This window comes from Clarias gariepinus, chromosome 7 (genome assembly GCF_024256425.1).
Source record: "Clarias gariepinus isolate MV-2021 ecotype Netherlands chromosome 7, CGAR_prim_01v2, whole genome shotgun sequence".
Taxonomy (NCBI): Eukaryota; Metazoa; Chordata; class Actinopteri; order Siluriformes; family Clariidae; genus Clarias; species Clarias gariepinus.
Genome location: NC_071106.1, coordinates 13337207 through 13358072, shown reverse-complemented (window position 1 = coordinate 13358072; position 20866 = coordinate 13337207). Strand labels below are relative to the sequence as shown.

General features: G+C 39.3%; 1 protein-coding gene across 2 annotated transcripts in view; it reads right to left on the bottom strand.

The window, feature by feature from the left end:
- Positions 1 to 19695, bottom strand: part of grm3 (glutamate receptor, metabotropic 3) — a 53064-nt gene extending 33369 nt beyond the window's left edge. For both annotated transcript variants that reach the window (XM_053501055.1, XM_053501056.1), the window contains exons 1-2: positions 19609 to 19695; positions 3961 to 4561 (exon numbers count right to left, since the gene is read on the bottom strand). In XM_053501055.1, coding sequence (XP_053357030.1) covers positions 3961 to 4494 — 534 coding nt within the window. In that variant the 5' untranslated portion in view covers positions 4495 to 4561; positions 19609 to 19695. The remainder of the gene's footprint in view (positions 1 to 3960; positions 4562 to 19608) is intronic.
- Positions 19696 to 20866: the final 1171 nt, after the last annotated feature.

The following is a 20866-nucleotide window of genomic DNA, read 5'->3' as shown; positions in this document are numbered from 1 at the left end:
GGGATAGGTTTTTTTTTTCCTTCCCCCAAACACTGCTCTTTAAATAATGGAACAGGTACGCCAGAGCTGTACAGGGGCAAGGTCTTTACACTCTTGTCTTTTCTCAGTTCTTAGAGGGTGGTGAAATCATTCAGTGGCTTGTAGTAATTCTGTGAGAATATATGATTATTACCTCTGCATACAAAGAGCGCTACAGAATAATTCATGTCTATGTAGCTGTGCCTTCTATGCACAGCTTTCTACAAAGAGAAAAAGCTTTATAGATGGTTGTAAATCTGTACAGAGTATTTATGCACTTTCACTTAAAAGCTTTGATTCACTGAGATTGGATTTTTTGGGTAACAGATTACTTAAGGGGTTATATACCATAGCATTAAAACTAACTCCCTAATATTGTGTAGTTCTAGCTTTTGCTGCTAAAACACCTCTGATCTCTTGAGGCACAGACCTACACAAGACCTCTGAAGGTGTGCTGTGATATTTGGCACCAATTCACAGGGTCTCCACAGATCAGGCTTGTTTGTCCTGCAGATCCTCCATTAGAATAAAATTTGCAAAATTTCGAGCACAAAGTGCCACTATGCAGCAGCATGGAGGCTAAGTGGTTAGCACTGTCGCCTTGCACCTCCAGGTTCGATTCCCGCCTCGGGTCTGTTTGCATGTTCTGCTTAGTGGGGTGCTCCGGTTTCCTTCCACAGTCCAAAGACATGCAGATTAAGCTAATTGGTATTCCAAAATTGCCCATAGTGTGTGGATGACCATGTAAATGTGTGTATGTGTGTGCCCTGCGATGAATTGGTACCCCGCTTCGTGCCCTAAGTCTCCTGGGAGATGCTCCAGGCCCCCCTCGACAGAACACTGCTTCTGCTGGCTTGCCTTCATCCCAGAGTGCATTCTGGCGCCATCTTTCCCCCAGGTTCACACCCAGCCATCCACATGATTCAAAAGTGACGAGTAAATGAGTCATCAGCCCAGGCCACCTTCTTCCAATGATCCATGGCTTAGATGGCCACCTTCCCATTGCAGGTACTTTTGGCAGTTTTCCATGGACTACTTTGGGTTGGTACTAATGACTAGGAACATCATACAAACCTGCTGTTTTAAAGGTCTCTAACCCAGTCATCTAAACCTTTCCAATTTGGTCCTTGTCAAAGTCACTTACAGTAAATACTGACTAACTGTTCACTTCAAAATCTATTCCACCCCATGACAGTGGGCATTGTAATGAGAATTTTTTATTTCTGAAAAAAACGTATGGTTTTAATGTTTCTGCTGATTGATATAAGTTTTATATGGTACATATGTACGTAAAAATTTAAAGCCTTATTCCAATTAGTGACAGCTGAGATGACTTTTAATTAATGTTGATATCATGTTGACACAGCACAGATTTAGTCACAAAATATAGATTTCTGTCCACATACAGTACATTTACATTTCAGAATTCTACATTCATTACATACATCTGAACAGTTGAGGGTTAAGGACCTTGCCCAAGAGCCCAGCAATGGCAACTCCATGTTGGTGGGGTTTAAACATGGAACATTCTAATCCAACAATCTCCCCCTACTACATGTTGTTGTTGGACTTTCAGCTGATGGTCGCTAACAACTTGGCACAGGTTTTACACCGGATATCCTTCCTGCCCTTCCACAACCCTCCCATTTTATCCGGGCTTGGGAACGGCACTGCATCCAGTGGCTGGGGTTTGGGCCCTAGCTGGGAATCAAACCTGGGCCTTCCAAATCGCAGACGCGAAACCTACCACTGAGCCACCAGTGCTTGATCTATCAAAACCACATAGTAGGAACATAATGCTGTATTGACTTAAAAAGATAAATGTAGAGCTGACAATTTATATTTTTTTCTACAAACTTCATTCATTATTGTGTTTCCATTAAAATGTCAGATGACCAGTTGTCACATAAATCTAATAAGTGACAGTTGAGTAGGTTTTCTGATAATAGCAACACGTCTACACCAGGGATATTCAGTTTATTAAGCCTCAAAAAAGTTTTATTTTGCATCTTGACAGAGTTATTTTAATATTAAAATTGCAATGTGGGAGTTAGTTAGCTGTGTTTCATGTAAGCCTCTTGCTAGTAGTGGATGGCTGAAGAAGGGAAATCTGTGGATCTTTTTTTGGATTTATTAAACTTTGTGACCGTTGTGGGTGAGATGTCCCAAAGATCAACAATTTCTAAAATAAAAGGAAATGCTGTTGGATTTATTAAAGCCAAGGATCACCTTTATGGTCAGGTCATTGCCCTTCTCATTCAGAAGGAAGTAAACAGCACAAGCGAGGTCAGTATATTTCATTCGTTTTTATTGCTGCTGGTTGTTTAATAAAACTATTGTGTAACTGTTTTGTCATTGGGTTCTGGGTGATTCATTTTTTCAGAATATAATCAGAACTATACAGTAGTGATATTTTCAAGGACTGGAGAGCAGACATGTGTATGTGCACAGTTATGTGGATCGGCCTTTTAGGTAAAATTGCTTGGTGAGTTTCCTTTGGATTCTCTGGTTTCCTCCCACAGTCCAAAAACCTGCAGATTAGGCTAACTTGCAATGCCAAAATGCCCGTCATGCTGGAATGAGTGTGTGAGAGTGTGTGTATATGGGTGTCAGTCCTATGATGGATTGGCACCATGTCCAGGGTGTACCCTGCCTTGTGTCCTATGTCTCCTGGTTTAGGCTCCTGGTTCACTGCTTTATACAAAATATATCATTATAGACAAGTGAGTGAGTGAGTAAGTAAGTAATTAATGCATAAGTTGTTGTTGGGAATCTGTCAATACCTTCAATTTTACTTAGACCATTGTATATTATTTTACTGGTTGTGTTTACTGGTAATTGGGTCTTTAAGCGCTTTTTAAAATGCTAAATGATTTCAACTGTAGAATGCACATAATCTATCTATTAACTTAAAGAAACAAGGCAGAGTGTTGTTCCAGTTTGCCACAGCAGCACCTATGAATATAATGCTTGCTTTTCAATACTGTATAAATGCCTACGAGCTGTTCAGATACCTTTCTGTCATGGCCAGCATTGTAGCATTTTTTGCCAATTTGTGCTGCATTGTGAAATGCAATGTCTTAATGGTTAAAGTAAAATTAAATGCAGAAACGTGCATTTAATGGGGGTCAGGGGTAGCTCAGTGGTTAAGGCATTGGACTACGGTTCGGAAGATCCCAGGTTCAAACCCCACAACCACCAAGTTTTCACTGTTGGGCCCTTGAGCAAGGCCCTTAACCCTCAAATGTGTAATGAGATAGAAATGTAAGTCGCTCTGGATAAGAGCGTCTGCCAAATGCCTAAATGTAAATGTGCATTTAACTTATTTAACAGTAGATGCAGTAGTGCATAGCTAACATTTTTATTTTAACAACTATTAGAAAAAAAACTGCCTTTTTTCTGATTTTGTTAGACACTATAAACGTTTTTATGCTCTGCTTCCCCAACTGAAGTTTGCAGTTGATAGTTTTATTATTGAGTCTAGTAGGCATTTATATCACGGTTAAGTTGATTTGGTTAGGGGTAATTTAAAATGTCTTTTCTTTATGAAGCCATTACCTGGTTGGCTAAATGCAGCACTGTATAGCGAGACAAATTACACTCCAATGCGAGTGCGAGTGCTTCGCAGATGACTCATATACAGAGAGACGAACATGTAGCAGGTAGCCTGCACTGTAAGCCAACATGGCAGAATGAATCTTTGCTTCAATTAGATATTTAATGAGGCATAAAACTTTTATGCAGATGGATTATAATTTAAAGCTTTACCAATGACTGTTTATTATAAGATGGGGCTTTACTTGCATATCCAACTTGTTAAGAAGCTAAGTGTCAAAGAGTACATTAGGTTATTGTATATCACCTCTGAACCAATTAAGATTAAGGACCTTCTTCAAGGGCACAAACAGAAAAGTTTTCCAGAATCTGTAGCTTAGCACTGACCTGTATGGAGACGCTGCTGTAGGATCCTCCAATGACGCCAGCAATAGCCAATGGGCTGTCCTCCTGAAACGCGTATGAGCCATCAGGACAGATAAACTCAGTGTCGTCCACCTTGGTCAGCGATGCTCTGACAAACTCTAGTGCTTGCTCTAATGCGTAAGTGTCTCTGGAGCATGTGTCAAGGATATGGACACCCAGTGAGATGCCAGGCAGCAGGCTAACATCTCGGTTGATCTGATCTATGGCAAAGAGCATGGCCTCTAAACGCTGAATGCCCCGGTCCTCATTTATTCGCCCACACTCGTCCATACCCAGGCCCTTCTCATGTATGGGAAAGAGGCCTCCGAGAACTAGGTCTCCGTCTATCTTAATTTCTCGGCGTGGAGAGTCACCACTGGACAGCAGGACCCCGGCTCCTAGTAGCACAAGCAACAGGGCTCTAACTGCAGATGACATGGTTACACAGAGACAAAGCGAGAGCAGGCAAGCAGTTAAATGGTTTATGAGGGAGTGCCAGAGGCGCAGGAGAGCCATAAACTGGACACTGGGAATGGCGTGTGATCACACATGAAGATACTCTAATGAGGAGTCAGCTTAGGACCTGGGGAGAGAGAGAGAAAGAGAGAGAGAGGGAGAGAGAGAGAGATGTTAATAATAGGCATGCATTTGCAGAGAGAGATGAAAGGTAAAAATTTTGTTGTTAAGTCTGTGCTTGGATGAATGCTTAAGCACACACACACACACACACTCTCACACACACACACACACACACACACACACACACTGCATCCAACATCTCAGCCTCATTTGTGAATAGACATGTCAGAACAAATACAATAAGATGAAGAAACACACAAACATATAAATCGATATGCACACAACATCTGAGAAAAGGAGAAGACAAGAATACAACATGAGAATGGCAAAAAAAATCTTGAATGAGTACAAAAAAATGTGAATTTGAAAGCAAATACAATCCATCACTGCTGGACAGATTGCTAAGCAAAATCTCAATAAAACCTCACATTGAAAATCTATTCTATTCTTGTTGCACATTGCAAATGTATATATAAACTGCTGCTCGAAGGAACAATTTGTCGCAATTATCCATAAATACAGTGGCCTACAAATATATGAGACACAGAGAGAGAGAGAGAGAGAGAGAGAGAGAATGAGAGAGAGAGAGTGAGAGAGAGAGAGAGTGAAAATTAAAGTTCTAGTGAAAATTAAAATTCTATTTAGCAATCATTTTTTTATTGAATACAACAATTTTTATCACACATTATATTATTAACAATAACGTGAGAAAAAAGTAGTTTCTTGGTATTTGGTACATCCCCTCTATGCGTGTACCCGAGTTTGCATGGACTCAAAATGTTTGTGCAAAACCTTGAGATACATTTAAGATCAATTCCATTAGAGTGTCACCTAAAATTCAGCTTTTATTTAAATAAGCACCCAGAAATGTTAAAATATCTAAGCATGTAAACATTTACTTGCTTATTTATTGGCTTATTCTTTGTTTAAAATATTTAAAAAAAGTTTTAATCAGTCTAATCAATCTAAAAAAGCTCTATACATTTATCTATAAACACATTGCACTTTAAACTTTTTTTTTTATTTTTTTTATTTAACAAATTCCCTCAGAACATGCACAAATTTTAATGAAACATCACCTCAGTCTAGGCAACGGATAACTGCTGTGCATGAAAATGTTTTATAAAAATGCCTGACAAACAGGAAATAAAAAAAAAGTGCTTGGGAAATTAAAATACATGCTTATACAAGTACAGTATTACAAAAAAAAAAAAAAAAAAAAAAAAATCGTTTGGAGATTTCCTTGGTTTAATTTTTCTAGTTTGTCAACAAAAATATTTATGTCTATGTAGTAGCAGCTCTTTAGCTTAGAAGCAGTTTTAGTTCTTTTGCTTGTTATCAACATTAATCAGTTTATTAGCTTGTTAGCAATTAGATCAGTTTGTTAGCTTGTTAAAACAGTATCAGTTTTTAGCTTATTAGCAATTATATTAGTTGGTTAGCTTGTTAGCAATAGGATCAGTTTGTTAGCTTGTTAGCAATTATATTAGTTTGTTAGCTTGTTAACAACAGTATCAGGTTGTTAGCTTGTTAGTATCAGTATCAGTTTGTTAGCAATTATGTTGGTTTGTTAGATTGTTAGCAATATGACCAGTTTGCTAGCTTGTTAGCAACAGTATTAGTTTGTAAGCTCGTTTGTATCAGTATCAGCTTGTTAGCTTGTTAGCAATTATATTAGTTTCTTAGCTTGTTAGCAGCATTAGCAAGTGTTTTTCTCTTCTCTATATTTAGTCATATTCTGTCAATTTTGCTTCCCTTTTCAGGGGTACAAAGCAGCTCGAATGATATTGGGTGTTGTTTAAATCAGTCAAGTACAGTATTTCTAACTTCCTGTTTCTACAGTAAATATGTGAACATACGGAATCATTTCATGGTGACTTTAGGGTCTGGTTGTCTAACGGTAAAATTAAACCCTTAGGCCTTAATTACACCAAACCTTGTTTTAATCACATTTCCATGTTAAAAACTAATTGATCTATTCTGTTCACACACTTGTGAGAGAAGTAAAGCCCTTCCCTGTTAAATCAACCTAATCAACTGCATAGGATTAAATCAATCCCAGGGCCAGTTTACAGAAGGCTGCATTACACACGTTTACTGAGCTACATCTTAATAACAATAACACAATGCAATCATAAATGCAAAGTACAAAACAAAGCATAAAGCGGATAAACAGGAAGCGTGAATAAGTATTTAGGATTTGCTGGAACCAGTTACAAAAATTCTAGAGAAGGAAATTCGATTGTATGGAAGCTTTTTTGCATCTTATTGGAAAGCTATTTTGAGGATTACTAAAAAACTTAGTAACCCTAATCATAAGAATATAAACAATCATGGCATGTAAAAAGGAACAGGTTCTTTAGTTGGAAGTATATTATAGCTCTTAAGTGCTTTGTTTCTTACTTTAACAACACTTACCAAATACAATTGTAGAGTATATTACAGTTTAATATACTAGGGGCATTCAAGTCAAACCGGGACTTGTAATGAAATATATTGTGAATGATGACATAAAAATGATTGACATTTACAGAAGCCTTCATGCACAGTACGGTAATTAAACTCATAGCCGCAGTGAAACACTTCAATGGTGCAAACATTTTTAAAAAGGCTGCACATCTGTGAATAACGATCCTAGTGAATGTGGCTTCCCGTGAACCTTCAGCGAATGAAACGCCTGACAACAGATAACTTGTCACCATTTTGCGGAACTATACACACAGTCATTCAAGAACATCAATTGTACATTACAGGAACTTGGCTGGGAGTTATTGCCATATCCCCTCTTTTAGTCCTGACTTCGCTCCAAGCATTTCCACATGTTGGGACGATTAAAGGAGCTCCTGGGAGGCTAGGGTTTCAGACATGAAGCAGGAGTCTGATCATGGCTCCAGCATACTGAGAAAACTTTTAACCTTAATGGTATCCAAACACTAGTGAAACACTGGGATAAGTGCATTATATTAGCAGGGGATCATATAGAAAATTAAAGATCATAATTGCGATCTGTTATTCTGCACAAATCATAAGTCTTGGTTTGACCTGAATGCTTCTCATAATTATAGTTCATTATTGTACTTGGAGATATAGTGTACTTTATTTTTATTTGATATTTACCAAACTTGTTTTTTAGTTTTATTTTGCATGTATGTTAAAGTTAGTCCTTTTTTGTTTTATGTATCTGCTAAACATACTGGTTGACAAAACAATATTTAATAAGTTTTTTAAATGGTTCCATTAACAGTTTTATTTATTCCCTTACACTTGTGACGTCTCAGTGATATGTAAACGAATAAATAACATTTTATATCATTTCACTCAGGATGCTCTAGCTCTCTGGATGATGACTCAAATGTATCCTTGATGTTCCCCTCCTGGCGATGAGATGCTGAAGCTGCTCAGATGATATCTAAGCCAGTGTTTTGATCTCGGAGCTTAGAGAAGCTTCTCTAATCTGATTTCTTCTTCCACATTCCCTTGTGAAGGAGGCATTTAAGAGGCCCTGCGAGAAGCCAGTTTTGCAGCACTCTGGCAGGCTCACAAAGCCTTGAGGACTGCACTGGAGACGGTGCCAGATAACGGTCATTCCCTGTGATACTATCTTCAGCGCGTTATGCTGCACAAACGAGATGCAGGCCTCTGGTGACTGCACGTTAACAGCAGCTAGCCTTGTTATCTCTCCGTACCGATTCGGTCTGCCAGCCACAAACTTTAGGTTTTGGCCAAGCTGCCACAAAAGTTCTTACACTGATTGTGTGCAATGTGTTTCAGTGCGTGACCTTTTGCTTTTCTTTTCCACACTCCCCTGAGTAATCAGCAGAAGACCTTAATGGTGAAATCTTTTGATTTTCGACAGGAACTTGGACTGTTGACTGGTGTCATTTTAACACACTGAGACAGCGGAAGTCTGACTGTTCGACTGACTGCTCTTTGTTGGTGCCCAGGCTGCCCTGAACGTATAAAAAGGCACAGAGTGTACTTAATTCATACTGGTTTCCAATGGAAAATATATGGTCAATGCACAAAGCACAATGAACGTTCTGTCTGTGCAGAAAAAAACAGAATGTCAGTCAAATTTTTGGTTGTCACCTGGTTGTTTTTGCAGGACTGTCCCTTTCAAAATTCTATGTCATTTCCCAGAACACATTATTGTCCTGTATGCATGTTAGTTTGTCTTGTAAGACAAAGGAGGTAAGCGTAGTTAAATACCACTATTTGTGTCCTAGCAATTACAAAAAGCCTACGTAGCTAAGCTTGTCTAAAGTACCGTCCATCCATCCATTCATCCATCTAGAAATCTCTGGAGTCCAAACAGGGACTGTGAAAGGCAATAGTAAGTGACCACTGTATTTTTTCTTATCTTACCAAACGTGGTAGGACAACATTCAAACTTGCATTCACACACTACCAGCAATTTGGAAACGCCAATTAGCCTAATCTGCATGTCTTTGGACAAAGAACAACACTGTGGTTCATTTCATAAACTACTAAGTCTGGTGATTAATTGAGGAGTTGTATCAGTCAGGAAATCATTCAGATAAACAGTATACAGTAGCTAAGCATCCTTGTCATACACCATTAATATAAAACTCAGGCTCATGCAAATCTCCCATATTTACAACAGTTCTCCAATCCAAAGTTGAGAGGAGTTTGCTAACTTTTGCCAGCAAGTAATCAAATGCTTCCTCTGTCCCTCCCTAAGCCACGGTCGTTTAGCAGTTCCCCTTGGTTAATCGTGTTAATTAGCTTAGTGGGGTGGGTCAGGAGGGGGGTACGGGACTTTTTTTGGGTACAGAGAATATAATTGGATTTTTGCTTGCAGGCAGTTCTTTAACGCCATGCTTAAATCAAACAGTCAGCTCACAAAATCAATTCCAAATTCAGACGCCAAATCCCCAAGTAGTGCCTCTCACCACAGCAACAATGTTCTTTAGCTGCGCTCTTTTGCTTTGAATATTACATTTATTTGTAAAGAGAAAATCCCATTAGACTTGAGGAAAGCAGGAATGGATGATAAGCCATTATTATACTTCACTGATTCGCCATCCTTGTTGTCACCAAGAAGCAACATTTAAAAATATAAATTTTGAAAAGTAACGAGATGACTATGAATTATGAATATTAAAGTGACTATAATTAGACCTATTAAAACCATTGTTGTCAGTTCTTGAGTCATTATAACACAAAATATTGTGCTGCTTCATCCATTAAATAATTAACTAATACACTAAAATAAAACTGCTTTAACAAAAATATTTGGTTTAAATTGTTTGAGAGAATTTTTTGTGTAATTTTTTTGTTTTTCTTCAGAAAGCTATAACGCTAGCAGTTTTAGTTTCATTTCAGCAGCTAAGGACAGCTCCCTTTCATGGCACAGGTATGTGCCATAAATGTCCGTTTGTGTATCAACTGTGGGTTCTTCAGCCGTCCTCTAATGTTTATATCATTACAGTAATAGCAGACAGAACCAGCCAAAGTGAAGCCAACAACTTCAAACAGAGACATGTATCAGCTTCCAACACACAGTGGGTGCATTTCATGTTTCTTGTACACAAAGCTCTCATGAATGCTTCACCAACGTGCTTACACTACAGCCTCCCATTTATCCCAGTATATTTACTTTGTATAAACATGGGGTTCATACAATATCCAATTCGCATAAAGTCCTGTTTCACAAAACGTACAGTATCATGGACATATACCTGTCCTTTATTACTGTTGGAATGACTGCAACGGTAAAAGCAGAGTGTAAACTTACTTATCTTGGCTCAAACATTCTCCAAAAACCCTTTGAACACATTCTAATCATTCACAGCAGATGCTCCGTTACACAAGAACCAATGCAGTTGGTGCATCACAAACTGTCGGCTCCTGCTCGAAAATCTGGCAGCTGCAGTCATGATCAAAAGTTAGTACCCCCTCTGTTAATTTTATGTGTTTTTGTGTAAAACAAAACAAAAAAAATCATCTGATCACACTCTGTCTTATATGACTTATATAACAACATAGATTTCTTTTTCACTGTTTCATTATTTTTTTATCACCAAAAAGTAAAAAAAAAAATCCTTACTGCTTCCACAGGATTTAAGACGGTATGTTTCAGCCAGCTGCTAATCATCAGCCTTTGATTAATTGATCATCAGCAAATGTGCAGACCTCTACAAAAGCAGAAGTTTTGGCAGGTTGCTGGTCTGGAGCATTCAGCTGTGAGGTACAGTAACACAACGCCAAAAGGAAAAGACATGAGCAATGGTCTTAGAGAAGCTATTATTGCTTCACATTAATCTGGAAAGAGTTATGAAACCATTTATAAAACAATTTGGAGGTAAAAGATTATTCACAAGTACAAAGCATTCAAGACAGTTACAAGACGTCCTAGGAGTCGACGTCCCAGCATGTTCCCAGGACACTCCCCCCAAGGTCTGGCCGTGAATTATTTAGAGAAATATGAAAACACAAAAGAGTTACATCTCAGACCCTACAGGCCTCACTGAGCATGTTAAAGTTAAATGACAGCTAAATTAGAAGAAGATTGAACAAGTACAGTTTGTTTGGAAGGGTTGTTAGGAGAATGCCTAAAAAAACCATGGAAGCACAACTGAGGTTTGCAAAACTGCATCTGAACAAAGCACAAGGCTTCTGGAACAATGTCCCATAGACAAATAAGGGTTGTGTGGCCCTAATGACCAGTGCTTGGTATGAGGAAAACAAAACGGCATTTCAGCAGAAACTTCTTAGTATTCTAGAGGCAAATGTGAGGATATCTGTCTGACAGCTAAAGCTTGGTCAAAATTTGGCCATGCAACAGGACAATAACCTAAAGTGCACCAGTAAAAAAAATTCAAGGATCAATGTGTTGGAATGGCCTAGTCAAAGCCTAACTCAAGTGCAATGCTCTGGTGACAACTTAAGAGAACTGAGCATATGCGAATGCCCAAAAAACCCATTAAGAAATGTTGTAAAGAAGAATGGGAAATTCCTTCACATCGATGTGAGAGACTGATGAAGTCATACAGGAAATGATTACTTTAGGTTATAGCTACTAAAGGTGGATTTAAAAGCTATTGTATCACTGGGGGTATTTAATATTGCGCACATGTTTTTTTGTTAAAGAAATAATAGCACATGTATAAGAGGTTGTGTTTGTCTAATACTAAGACCAGCTACGATCAAATTATTTTTTATGTTTTTACAAAACAGTAATATAAACATATACTGTACACTAATCAACTATAATATTGCAAGCCAAAACATTCAGCCCAATATTACAGTATGTAGGTTTGCCATGTGGCACTGGGGTACTCTGACCCCTTGGGGAATTACTCCACAAGACCTCTGGGCGTGTACTGTTGTGTCTGGCACCAGATCCTTTGGGTGCCGTGGTGTTGCAGGGTGGGGACGTCTTTGTTTGTCTGGCACATTCCATGGATGCTCCATTGGATTTAGAGCTGGGGAAATTGGAGGCTGGATGAACAACCTTAAACTCTTTGCCAGCTAATCCCCATACATGGCAGGTTGTCATGCACTGGGTTGACAATGAAGCATAGGCAGAATGAACACTGACAAAGTGGCAATTTGTGCTACAAAGGTTTTTCTGTGGGATCAGAGAGGATGGGAAGCCTTTGGTCCACAGAGGCATAGATAAGCCTTGGGTAACCAATAATCCTGACATCAATTTACTTGTACAGTATATAATTGATAATCAATGTTCTTCAATTTACCTGGCAGTGGTGCTTATGTTGTACCTGATCGATGTACCTGTATATAAAAAATACCAATACACTGATGAAGCTACATTGCAACAATGTCCATGGTTAAGCGTATATTATTGTATATTGCAAGTTTGACAATGAACATTCTGGTCGTAAAGAGCAAGCAAAGCCTCCTAAGATGACATAAGTAAGAAATGTTGAGAAGATTTTTAAAAAGGATTAAAAAGGGAACCTATTCTCAACTCAGACATCAGTCAGTGATACTGTAAACTATTTCCCTTCTACAGCCTTATCCTATATAGTCAAAAGCACATTAGCTGTGTTAACAGGAACGTGCATATGAGCATCAAGATAATTTTAGAATTTATTATATTATAGATTCATCAAAAAGTCTGTTTTATAAAAACATGCAGTATAAATTTATTACCTGATGAAGAACTAAGTCAAAAGTGTTCCTAGCAATCTTTTTGTAGAAATTTTGGGTACCCATATGGTACCATCCATAGCAATTTCATGACTGAAGGGGATTGAGGCCAAATCAAGATCAAGCCCGAATGAAAATGAGTCAGGATTAAAACCAACAGGCATGAAATACTTTTCAAGGCCAAGTTTTTCCATCAGCTAATTCTTGCACTGGACCAATAATTAAGCTAGGGTATCTACAAGAACAAATTACTTCTTTTTAAATTTGTGCATGCAAAAACAAAAGAGAAATGAACAATAGCTTTTTTTATTTTCCTTTTTTCTTTTTTTTTACAAACTCTCAGTAGAGGACAAGACCATCTTAGTCATTAAAGGAAATGTTTCATGACTCCACAACACCACTGTACAAACATTCATGTGAATTGTACAAATCTGTAAAGTGCCTTATTTTAGTATCCAGCCATAACATTAAAATGCATAAAAATAATCTAAATATTATGTGGGTTCCACTTGTGCCAATGGAGCAGCTCTGGCCTTTCCGGGGCATGACTCTACAAGACCTCTGGTAGTGTGCTGTGGTGTCTCGCACTGGGATATTCGCGGTGGATCTTTTGGGTGCTGTGGCTTGCTGGGTTGGCTCGATGGGATTTATACCTGTGCCGTTTGGTACCCGAATCAACATCCTTGAACACTGAATGTTCTGATAGCCTTTTTTTTTTTTTATTGTGGCCAGCATTGATTTTTTTTTTTCCAATTTGCACTGGATTGTTTTTTCTGTCTGATCAGCCCAGATGGGCTAGCCTTTAGTCCCCACAGGCATAAATGAGCCTTGGGTGCCCATGATCCTGTCACTTGTTTACTGGTATATAATTAATAATCGATGTTTTTCAACTGACATAGTGGTGGTGTTAGTGTTATTGCTGCTCAGTGTGTATTTACTGTTTGTCAACTGTTTATGAGTCTAATTATGTAAAAGTACAGTACTTCAATGACAACACCTTACAGATTGTAGGCTAGATAGTGAATGAAGTATGAACTGTCCTCCTTGCCCCGCTTCCTCCAGCTCATGCACAGGAAATGTAATCTTGTTTGCCGTGCTGTGCCCATCTCCAATAATCACCCTCATTATGCACAAGTGTGTCTGAGTGGAAGCAGATTCATCTGTTTTTCCAAAATGTGCATTACTATCTGGCTAAACCATCACCTCTTCAAATGTGTACTGATTCATCACCTGAAAGCAAACTCTTTAATCAAGATACGACAGCTAAGTCCTCTCTTGTTGAACCGCTTTCCGACAAACACAATTATCACAGCAACAGGCTTGAACACTGACAAATATTGGGAAATGTAAATTCGAGTTAAAACTTCCAACCCAAACCTAAGCTAAAACGCACTTGCACATGTGAAACATGTATTTAGCGTGTAAAAAGCTTAGGCGTGCTTTAAAGCCGAACGACGTGAAAGCCGTACAGAATGGGAAATGTGAAGCTCTGCTCTGCACCAACAACACACAACACCGCAACCAGCACCCCACTCCACCCCGCACAACCTACCCCCCCACACCCCCGCCCCCCATCAACAGACCCAGAAAAAAAAAATTCTACAACTACAAAGCTGCTCTTCTTTTTGCTCAGATTTGCTTGGCAGCGAATGGGACTGACAGGCTGCTGAAATCTCTTCACACTTCTGCTTGTGCACACCCACAGATAGACGCATACCACCACAGCGCTTTGTTGATTTGACGCAAGACTTATGCAGCATTGCCGCCTGTTTGGGTGGAAATTCAAGAGCTTAATTTACAGAACCATTTTCAAAAGGCATTCATCATTCAGTCTACATTGAAATGATACTTTCTCTTTAGAGAGAGAAGAAAAGTAGCCTATATACATATATATATATACTGTATATATATATATATATGTGTGTGTGTATGTATGTGTATATATATATATATATATATATATATATATATATATACACATACATACACACACACATATATATTATATATATATACATACATACACACACGCATATATATATATATATATATAGGAGAGAGAGAAAACCATTGGCCAGAAAACATTGGAAAGAGAGACAGAGAGAAAGAAGGTATTATATAATATCCTATAGGACTATACGGTTTGATCTGGGTGATTTATTACAATATGCCATCTTACAATACTAAGGTCTTGATATAACACACGCCCAAGGCACTGCTTTCTCACCGTAATTATAAAAAAGCAAGCTGATGCTCTTCTGAGTATGTGATTAAGGCAGAATTGATAACACAGTTCTGCACCCCGAGGCTTCGTCTGAGGCTAACATGAAGAAAGTGACAAAGGTGGGTCACCTCTATTAAGAACATGCATGTATAGGAGGAAGAATATTTCTCATGTTCTCATGGATGAATATAAATTAGCATAAGCTGTGATCAAGACTTTAAATATTTAAGAATTTAAATACATTATATTTATACTTAGCTTTCTACATTATAGTCTTATTGTTTTTTTTTTATGCTGTTAGTGTACTGCACATGAACTCCTATAATAAGCGCTTTCTTGTTCGTCTGGCTAGCTGAAGTGTCTTAACTGTGTTTTAGACTGATGAGTTTGAGGCACTTATTTATATGCACTATGCACGCTGTGCTCTTGAACAGCAAATTATTAGAACACAGTCCTTTTACTGCTTCATATTGAGCACGGTCTTATTGAATGTCGCTCCACCTTCGAGAAATTAAATACACATCTGGTTATGTAGACTGACTAAGATAAGGAATCAAATACAAGCATGCTTGCAAGTGGGTGATAAATTAAAGAAAAAAAAACATTGGCACTGCAATGCTGTGGGGGTGTTTACTGGATATTAGTTATTTTTATTTTTACTTAACTTTTCCCCGTTATCTCTTCTAAAGGAAATCTCAAATGCAAATTAATAAGTTCCTCGTACTGATCATCTATATCCCATGATGATACACTTGATGATATCTTTATGGAAGTGGTCTCTTTCACGTTGACTCCCTCTCCATCCCCAGGGCTTAAAGAAAACTTAGAGAGAACTCCACTTAATTAAACACTTTTATGGGACACTTTGGAACGACATTTAAAACCCAAATTAAGTAAATATCTTTTGTAAGAAGAGTGTTCATCTTAGCAGCAATTTCGGATATCAGAGCTTGAGGTGGATTAAATTCTTTCTACAACACATCATGCAGATTTAAGCTTTTGTCACCTGCATCCATGAATGTATTTATACACAACTGCTTCATGTACAGTCATGTGAAAAAATTAGGACACCCTTTGAAAGCATGTGGTTTTTTGTAACATTTTTAATAAATGGTTATTTCATCTCCGTTTCAACAATACAGATAGATTAAAGTAATCCAACTAAACAAAGAAAACTGAAGAAAAGTCTTTTCAAGATCTTCTGTAAATGTCATTCTACAAAAATGCCTATTCTAACTGAGGAAAAAGATAGGACACCCTTGCCCCTAATAGCGAGTGTTACCTCCTTTGGCTGAAATAACTGCAGTGAGACGGTTCTTGTAGCCATCTACCAGTCTTCGACATCGGTCTGAGGAAATTTTACCCCACTCCTCAATGCAGAACTTTTTCAGCTGTGAGATGTTTGAGGGGTTTCTTGCGCGTACAGCCCTTTTCAAGTCACCCCACAGCATCTCAATGGGATTCAAATCTGGACTTTGACTTGGCCATTCCAGGACTCTCCATTTCTTCTTTTTCAGCCAATCTTTGGTTGATTTACTAGTATGTTTTGGGTCATTGTCATGTTGCATGGTCCAGTTCCGCTTCAGCTTTAATTTTCTAACTGATGGTCTCACATGTTCTTTAAGCACCTTCTGATACACAGTAGAATTCATCGTGGATTCTATGATGGTGAGCTGACCAGGTCCTGCTGCAGCAAAGCAGCCCCAAACCATGACACTTCCACCTCCATGCTTCACAGTTGGTATGAGGTTCTTTTCTTGGAATGCTGTGTTTGGTTTACGCCAAACATGTCCTCTGCTGTTGTGTCCAAATAATTCAATTTTGGACTCATCTGTCCAAAGAACATTATTCCAGAAGTCCTGGTCTTTGTCAACTTTATCTCTGGCAAATGTCAGTCTGGCCTCGATGTTTCTCTTGGAAAGCAAAGGTTTCCTCCTTGCACACCTCCCATGCAAGTTAAACTTGTACAGTCTCTTTCTGATTGTAGAGGCATGTACTTCTACATCAACAGTAGTCAGAGCCTGCTGTAGTTCTCGAGATGCCACTTTAGGGTTTTTGGAGACCTCTTTTAGCATCTTGCGGTCTGCTCTTGGGGTGAACTTGCTGGGGCGACCAGTCCTGGGCATGTTGGCAGTTGTTTTGAAAGCCCTCCACTTGTAGACTATCTTCCGGACAGTGGAATGGCTGATTTCAAAATCTTTTGAGATCTTTTTAAATCCCTTCCCAGACTCATAGGCTGCTACAATCTTTTTTCTGAAGTCCTCTGACAGCTCTTTTGTTCTCACCATGGTGCTCACTCTCACTTCAACAGTCAGGAGCACACCAAACTAAATGTCTGAGGTTTAAATAGGGCAAGCCTCATTCAACATGCAGAGTAACGATCTACTAATTATGTGCACCTGGTGTGATATACCTGTGTGAGATCTGAGCCAATTTAAGAGGGAATACATGTGAGGGTGTCCTATCTTTTTCCTCAGTTAGAATAGGCATTTTTGTAGAATGACATTTACAGAAGATCTTGAAAAGACTTTTCTTCAGTTTTCTTTGTTTAGTTGGATTACTTTAATCTCTCTGTATTGTTGAAACGGAGATGAAATAACCATTTATTAAAAATGTTACAAAAAACCACATGCTTTCAAAGGGTGTCCTAATTTTTTCACATGACTGTACATATTATATACAGTATCTTATGGCATGGTGGCTTTGTGGTTGCACTGTCGCCTCGCACCAGGGTCCATGTTTCGTTTCCCGCCTCAGGGGGTCTGTGTGCATGGAGTTTGCATGTTTTCTCTGTGCTTGGTGGATTTCCTCCAGGTAATCCAAAGACATGCAGATTAGGCTAACTGGCATGCCCATAGTGTGTGGATGCACATGTGGTTGTTGACCGGAGGTCCTACCACAGTCGTACAAATGGGAATAAATACACTGGTCACTATTGGCCTCCACAGTCCCTAGCTGGACTACAGAGGTTCCTAGATGGATGAATGGATGAATGGACTTATTGATTAATGTTTGCCTCACACCTCCAGGATGTGGGTTCTAAGCTTGCCCCTGTATTGTGCATGGACTTCACATGTCCGCCCCCCCCCCCCATCTTGTAGACGACTTTAGACGCTTTGATTTCCTCCAACAGCCCAAAGAAGTGTTTTGGCTGACTGGCATTCCCAAAATGTGTGTTTAAGTGTGTGTGCATGTGTCTTTGCAATAGGTTAACCCTCATCCAGTCTGTCCCCTGCCTCGCGCCCTGAATTCTCTGAGACAGACTCCTAAAAAAAGATAAGCGCCTGGAATTCGACTGTCTACTATATGGGGAGCATGACCTGAGTAGGCTGTATTCATTGGTACAAGTTTGCCTGCAGCATGTAAAATAAAAAAACATCCCACTTTCCAACATATACACAGAAAGCGCAGCTGTCCAAGGCCACCAAATGTTGAGCACACACACAAACACACACTATAATGCAATTGCAAAACTTATTGCTCACCTCAAAACATAAAAAAACAGGTTTGAAACCCTGGAATTTTCTACAAGGTTTATCCAAGCAATAAAAAGCAAGAAAACATGAGATGAAGTGTGTAGGTGTGCAGGCACCGCTAGGGCATTCCCTCATGTTAACCAAGCTGCACCTTTACATCTCCAAGAGGAAACCAAGGTTGTGTTCATTCCTGTTATACATTCTAGACTCCAGGGTTCATACATTTAACGCTGTAGGAGAATGCGAGTAATTCATCACTGCTTTATTTCGGTGTGTGTTTATTTTCCGTGCCCGGTTCCCCGCGGTGTAACGGCAGCGCTGCTGTGTAAACAGCGGTATTAGCATTCAGCTCTGTAACACACCGCGCTTCTTTCTCCACACACACACACACACACACACACTCCCGACTAACCCGACCTGAGGGGCTCGGATCGATTCCCTCCTCGCTCGATATTTTCAGGGTTTCTCATACACACTAAAGTCCCAAGTGATGTACCAACACCATTTGTCCAGCATATTTATTTTTTATTTTTTATTTGTTGATAAAAGTCCACCTGGCAACACTGTAGGATTAAGTCGGGATTTTTTTGTGTGTCAAAATCAACACACTAATTTAGGCAAGATCTGAGTTGGACACCAAAATCAGTTTTTTTTTTAATCTTAAAAAAAAAAATATATATATATATCTAGGTGATCAGGATGTGCGCGCGAAAATATTTTCCCGCGCACCTGTGCGTCCGCACGCGCAAAGCGGCATTTAATTCCCTTCTATATACAGTAACACACACGCATACACACACACAGCGTGACTTAACTGCCTTAAAGTTAGGCTAACAAGTTCACTAATAGGCAGTTTTTCTCGTAGGTAATAGGGACTAAGGACAGAGACAGGCTACAACCTCCCTAAGCGTCCACATCAGCGCTCCTCTAATTGAGTTGGAGGCGATCAGAGGAAAGTTTACTCTCCTGACTCTCCCTCTCTGCAACTTCAGCTCTCAGTGGCATTGCAACACTTAATCAATATTATATAGAGAATAAATAAAATAAATCAAATAAAAAACACTTCATGCCATCCATCCATCCATAGTGATTTGCTTAGTTTAATCTAGAGCATCTTCTGTGGAATTCCCGCACTGGAGATTACAAAGCACTAAGAACTAACCTTCCTATGAATAATAATAATATTAGGAAGAAGAAGAAGAAGAAACTCTGTACCTGAAGCCGAGATCCCAGAGGGTCACATCCCGCATTTCTCCGTCTTAACTCAGAAGATAAACTCCAGTTCTGTGGGTGCGCACGCGGGAACGCACTGTAGCCACTGAGAGAGAGAGAGAGAGAGAGAGAGAGAGCGTTGCTGTACAGGGGGGGAAAGCGAACGCGTCTGGCATTGAGGAGGCGGCCTCGCCTCAGGATGCTTCTGTCTCCTAGCAACAAAAGCTGATGTGGTTGCGGATGCGCTTAGAATCGAGAAGTCGTTCAGACTCACCTTTGCCAGGTTACGCACGGCTTCAGGTACAAGCTCAAATATTAAACAACTGGATCAGACTGTTTTAAGTGAGCCAGGGATCGGAAGTGATGAATGAGTGGATGTGAGTGTGTGGGTAGACGAGAGACAAAAAGAAAAAAAAAGAAAGTATTCCACCTGCCCAGGGTATGTACTCCGAGTGGGCGTTTGGCTGCAAATAACCATAAACCATGGTGTAAACAGAGCATTGTACCAATCGGAGTGAGGGAGGATAACGTGGTTGTATTTAATTTTATAACCTACATATTATGAAAACAGAGACTGTGAACAGCACCAAGAGAAGACACCAACTCAACCTTCCTCCAACTTTAACTAATGTAACTTTAAGCACAAACTGAGTCATGCAAAAGGTTGTTAAGTTATAAGAGGAGACCAGAAGAGAGGGCTCTCCTTCTTTGACATCACTATAAATAGGCTCATATACATTCATTGCACATTTATCCGTCTTCATTGTACTATGGTCATATCCTTCGTTCATTTTATCCTGTCTTTTCATTACTTTTTTTCAACTTGCTGGTTCATTCTGGCGGCTCCTTGGTTTAGTGGTCGGCACTGTGGCCTTGCACCTCCAGGGTCCGGGTTTGGGTTGGGTCCGGGTCCCACCTCGGGTCTGTGTTCACCCTGCATGTTCTCCCCGTGCTCGATGGGTTTCATCTGGGTGCACTTATTAGTGTTGCCAAATTGCCCATAGTTTGTGTATCTGTGTGCCCTGTGATGGATTGGCACCCCATTAAGGGTGTACCCCACGTACGATGAGTGAGTCTCTATTACTATTTCAACTTGCTGGTGAACCTTTTACAGTTTCGTTCCTGCCTGTATTTACAAACATCATGCATGTGTACAGTACATTCATACTATTTGACACCCTTTTACCTCGTTAATACCTCTTAAATTGTAAACAGTGTATCGCTTTTGTTGTTGTTAATTATACTCACTGCAGTTCTCGTT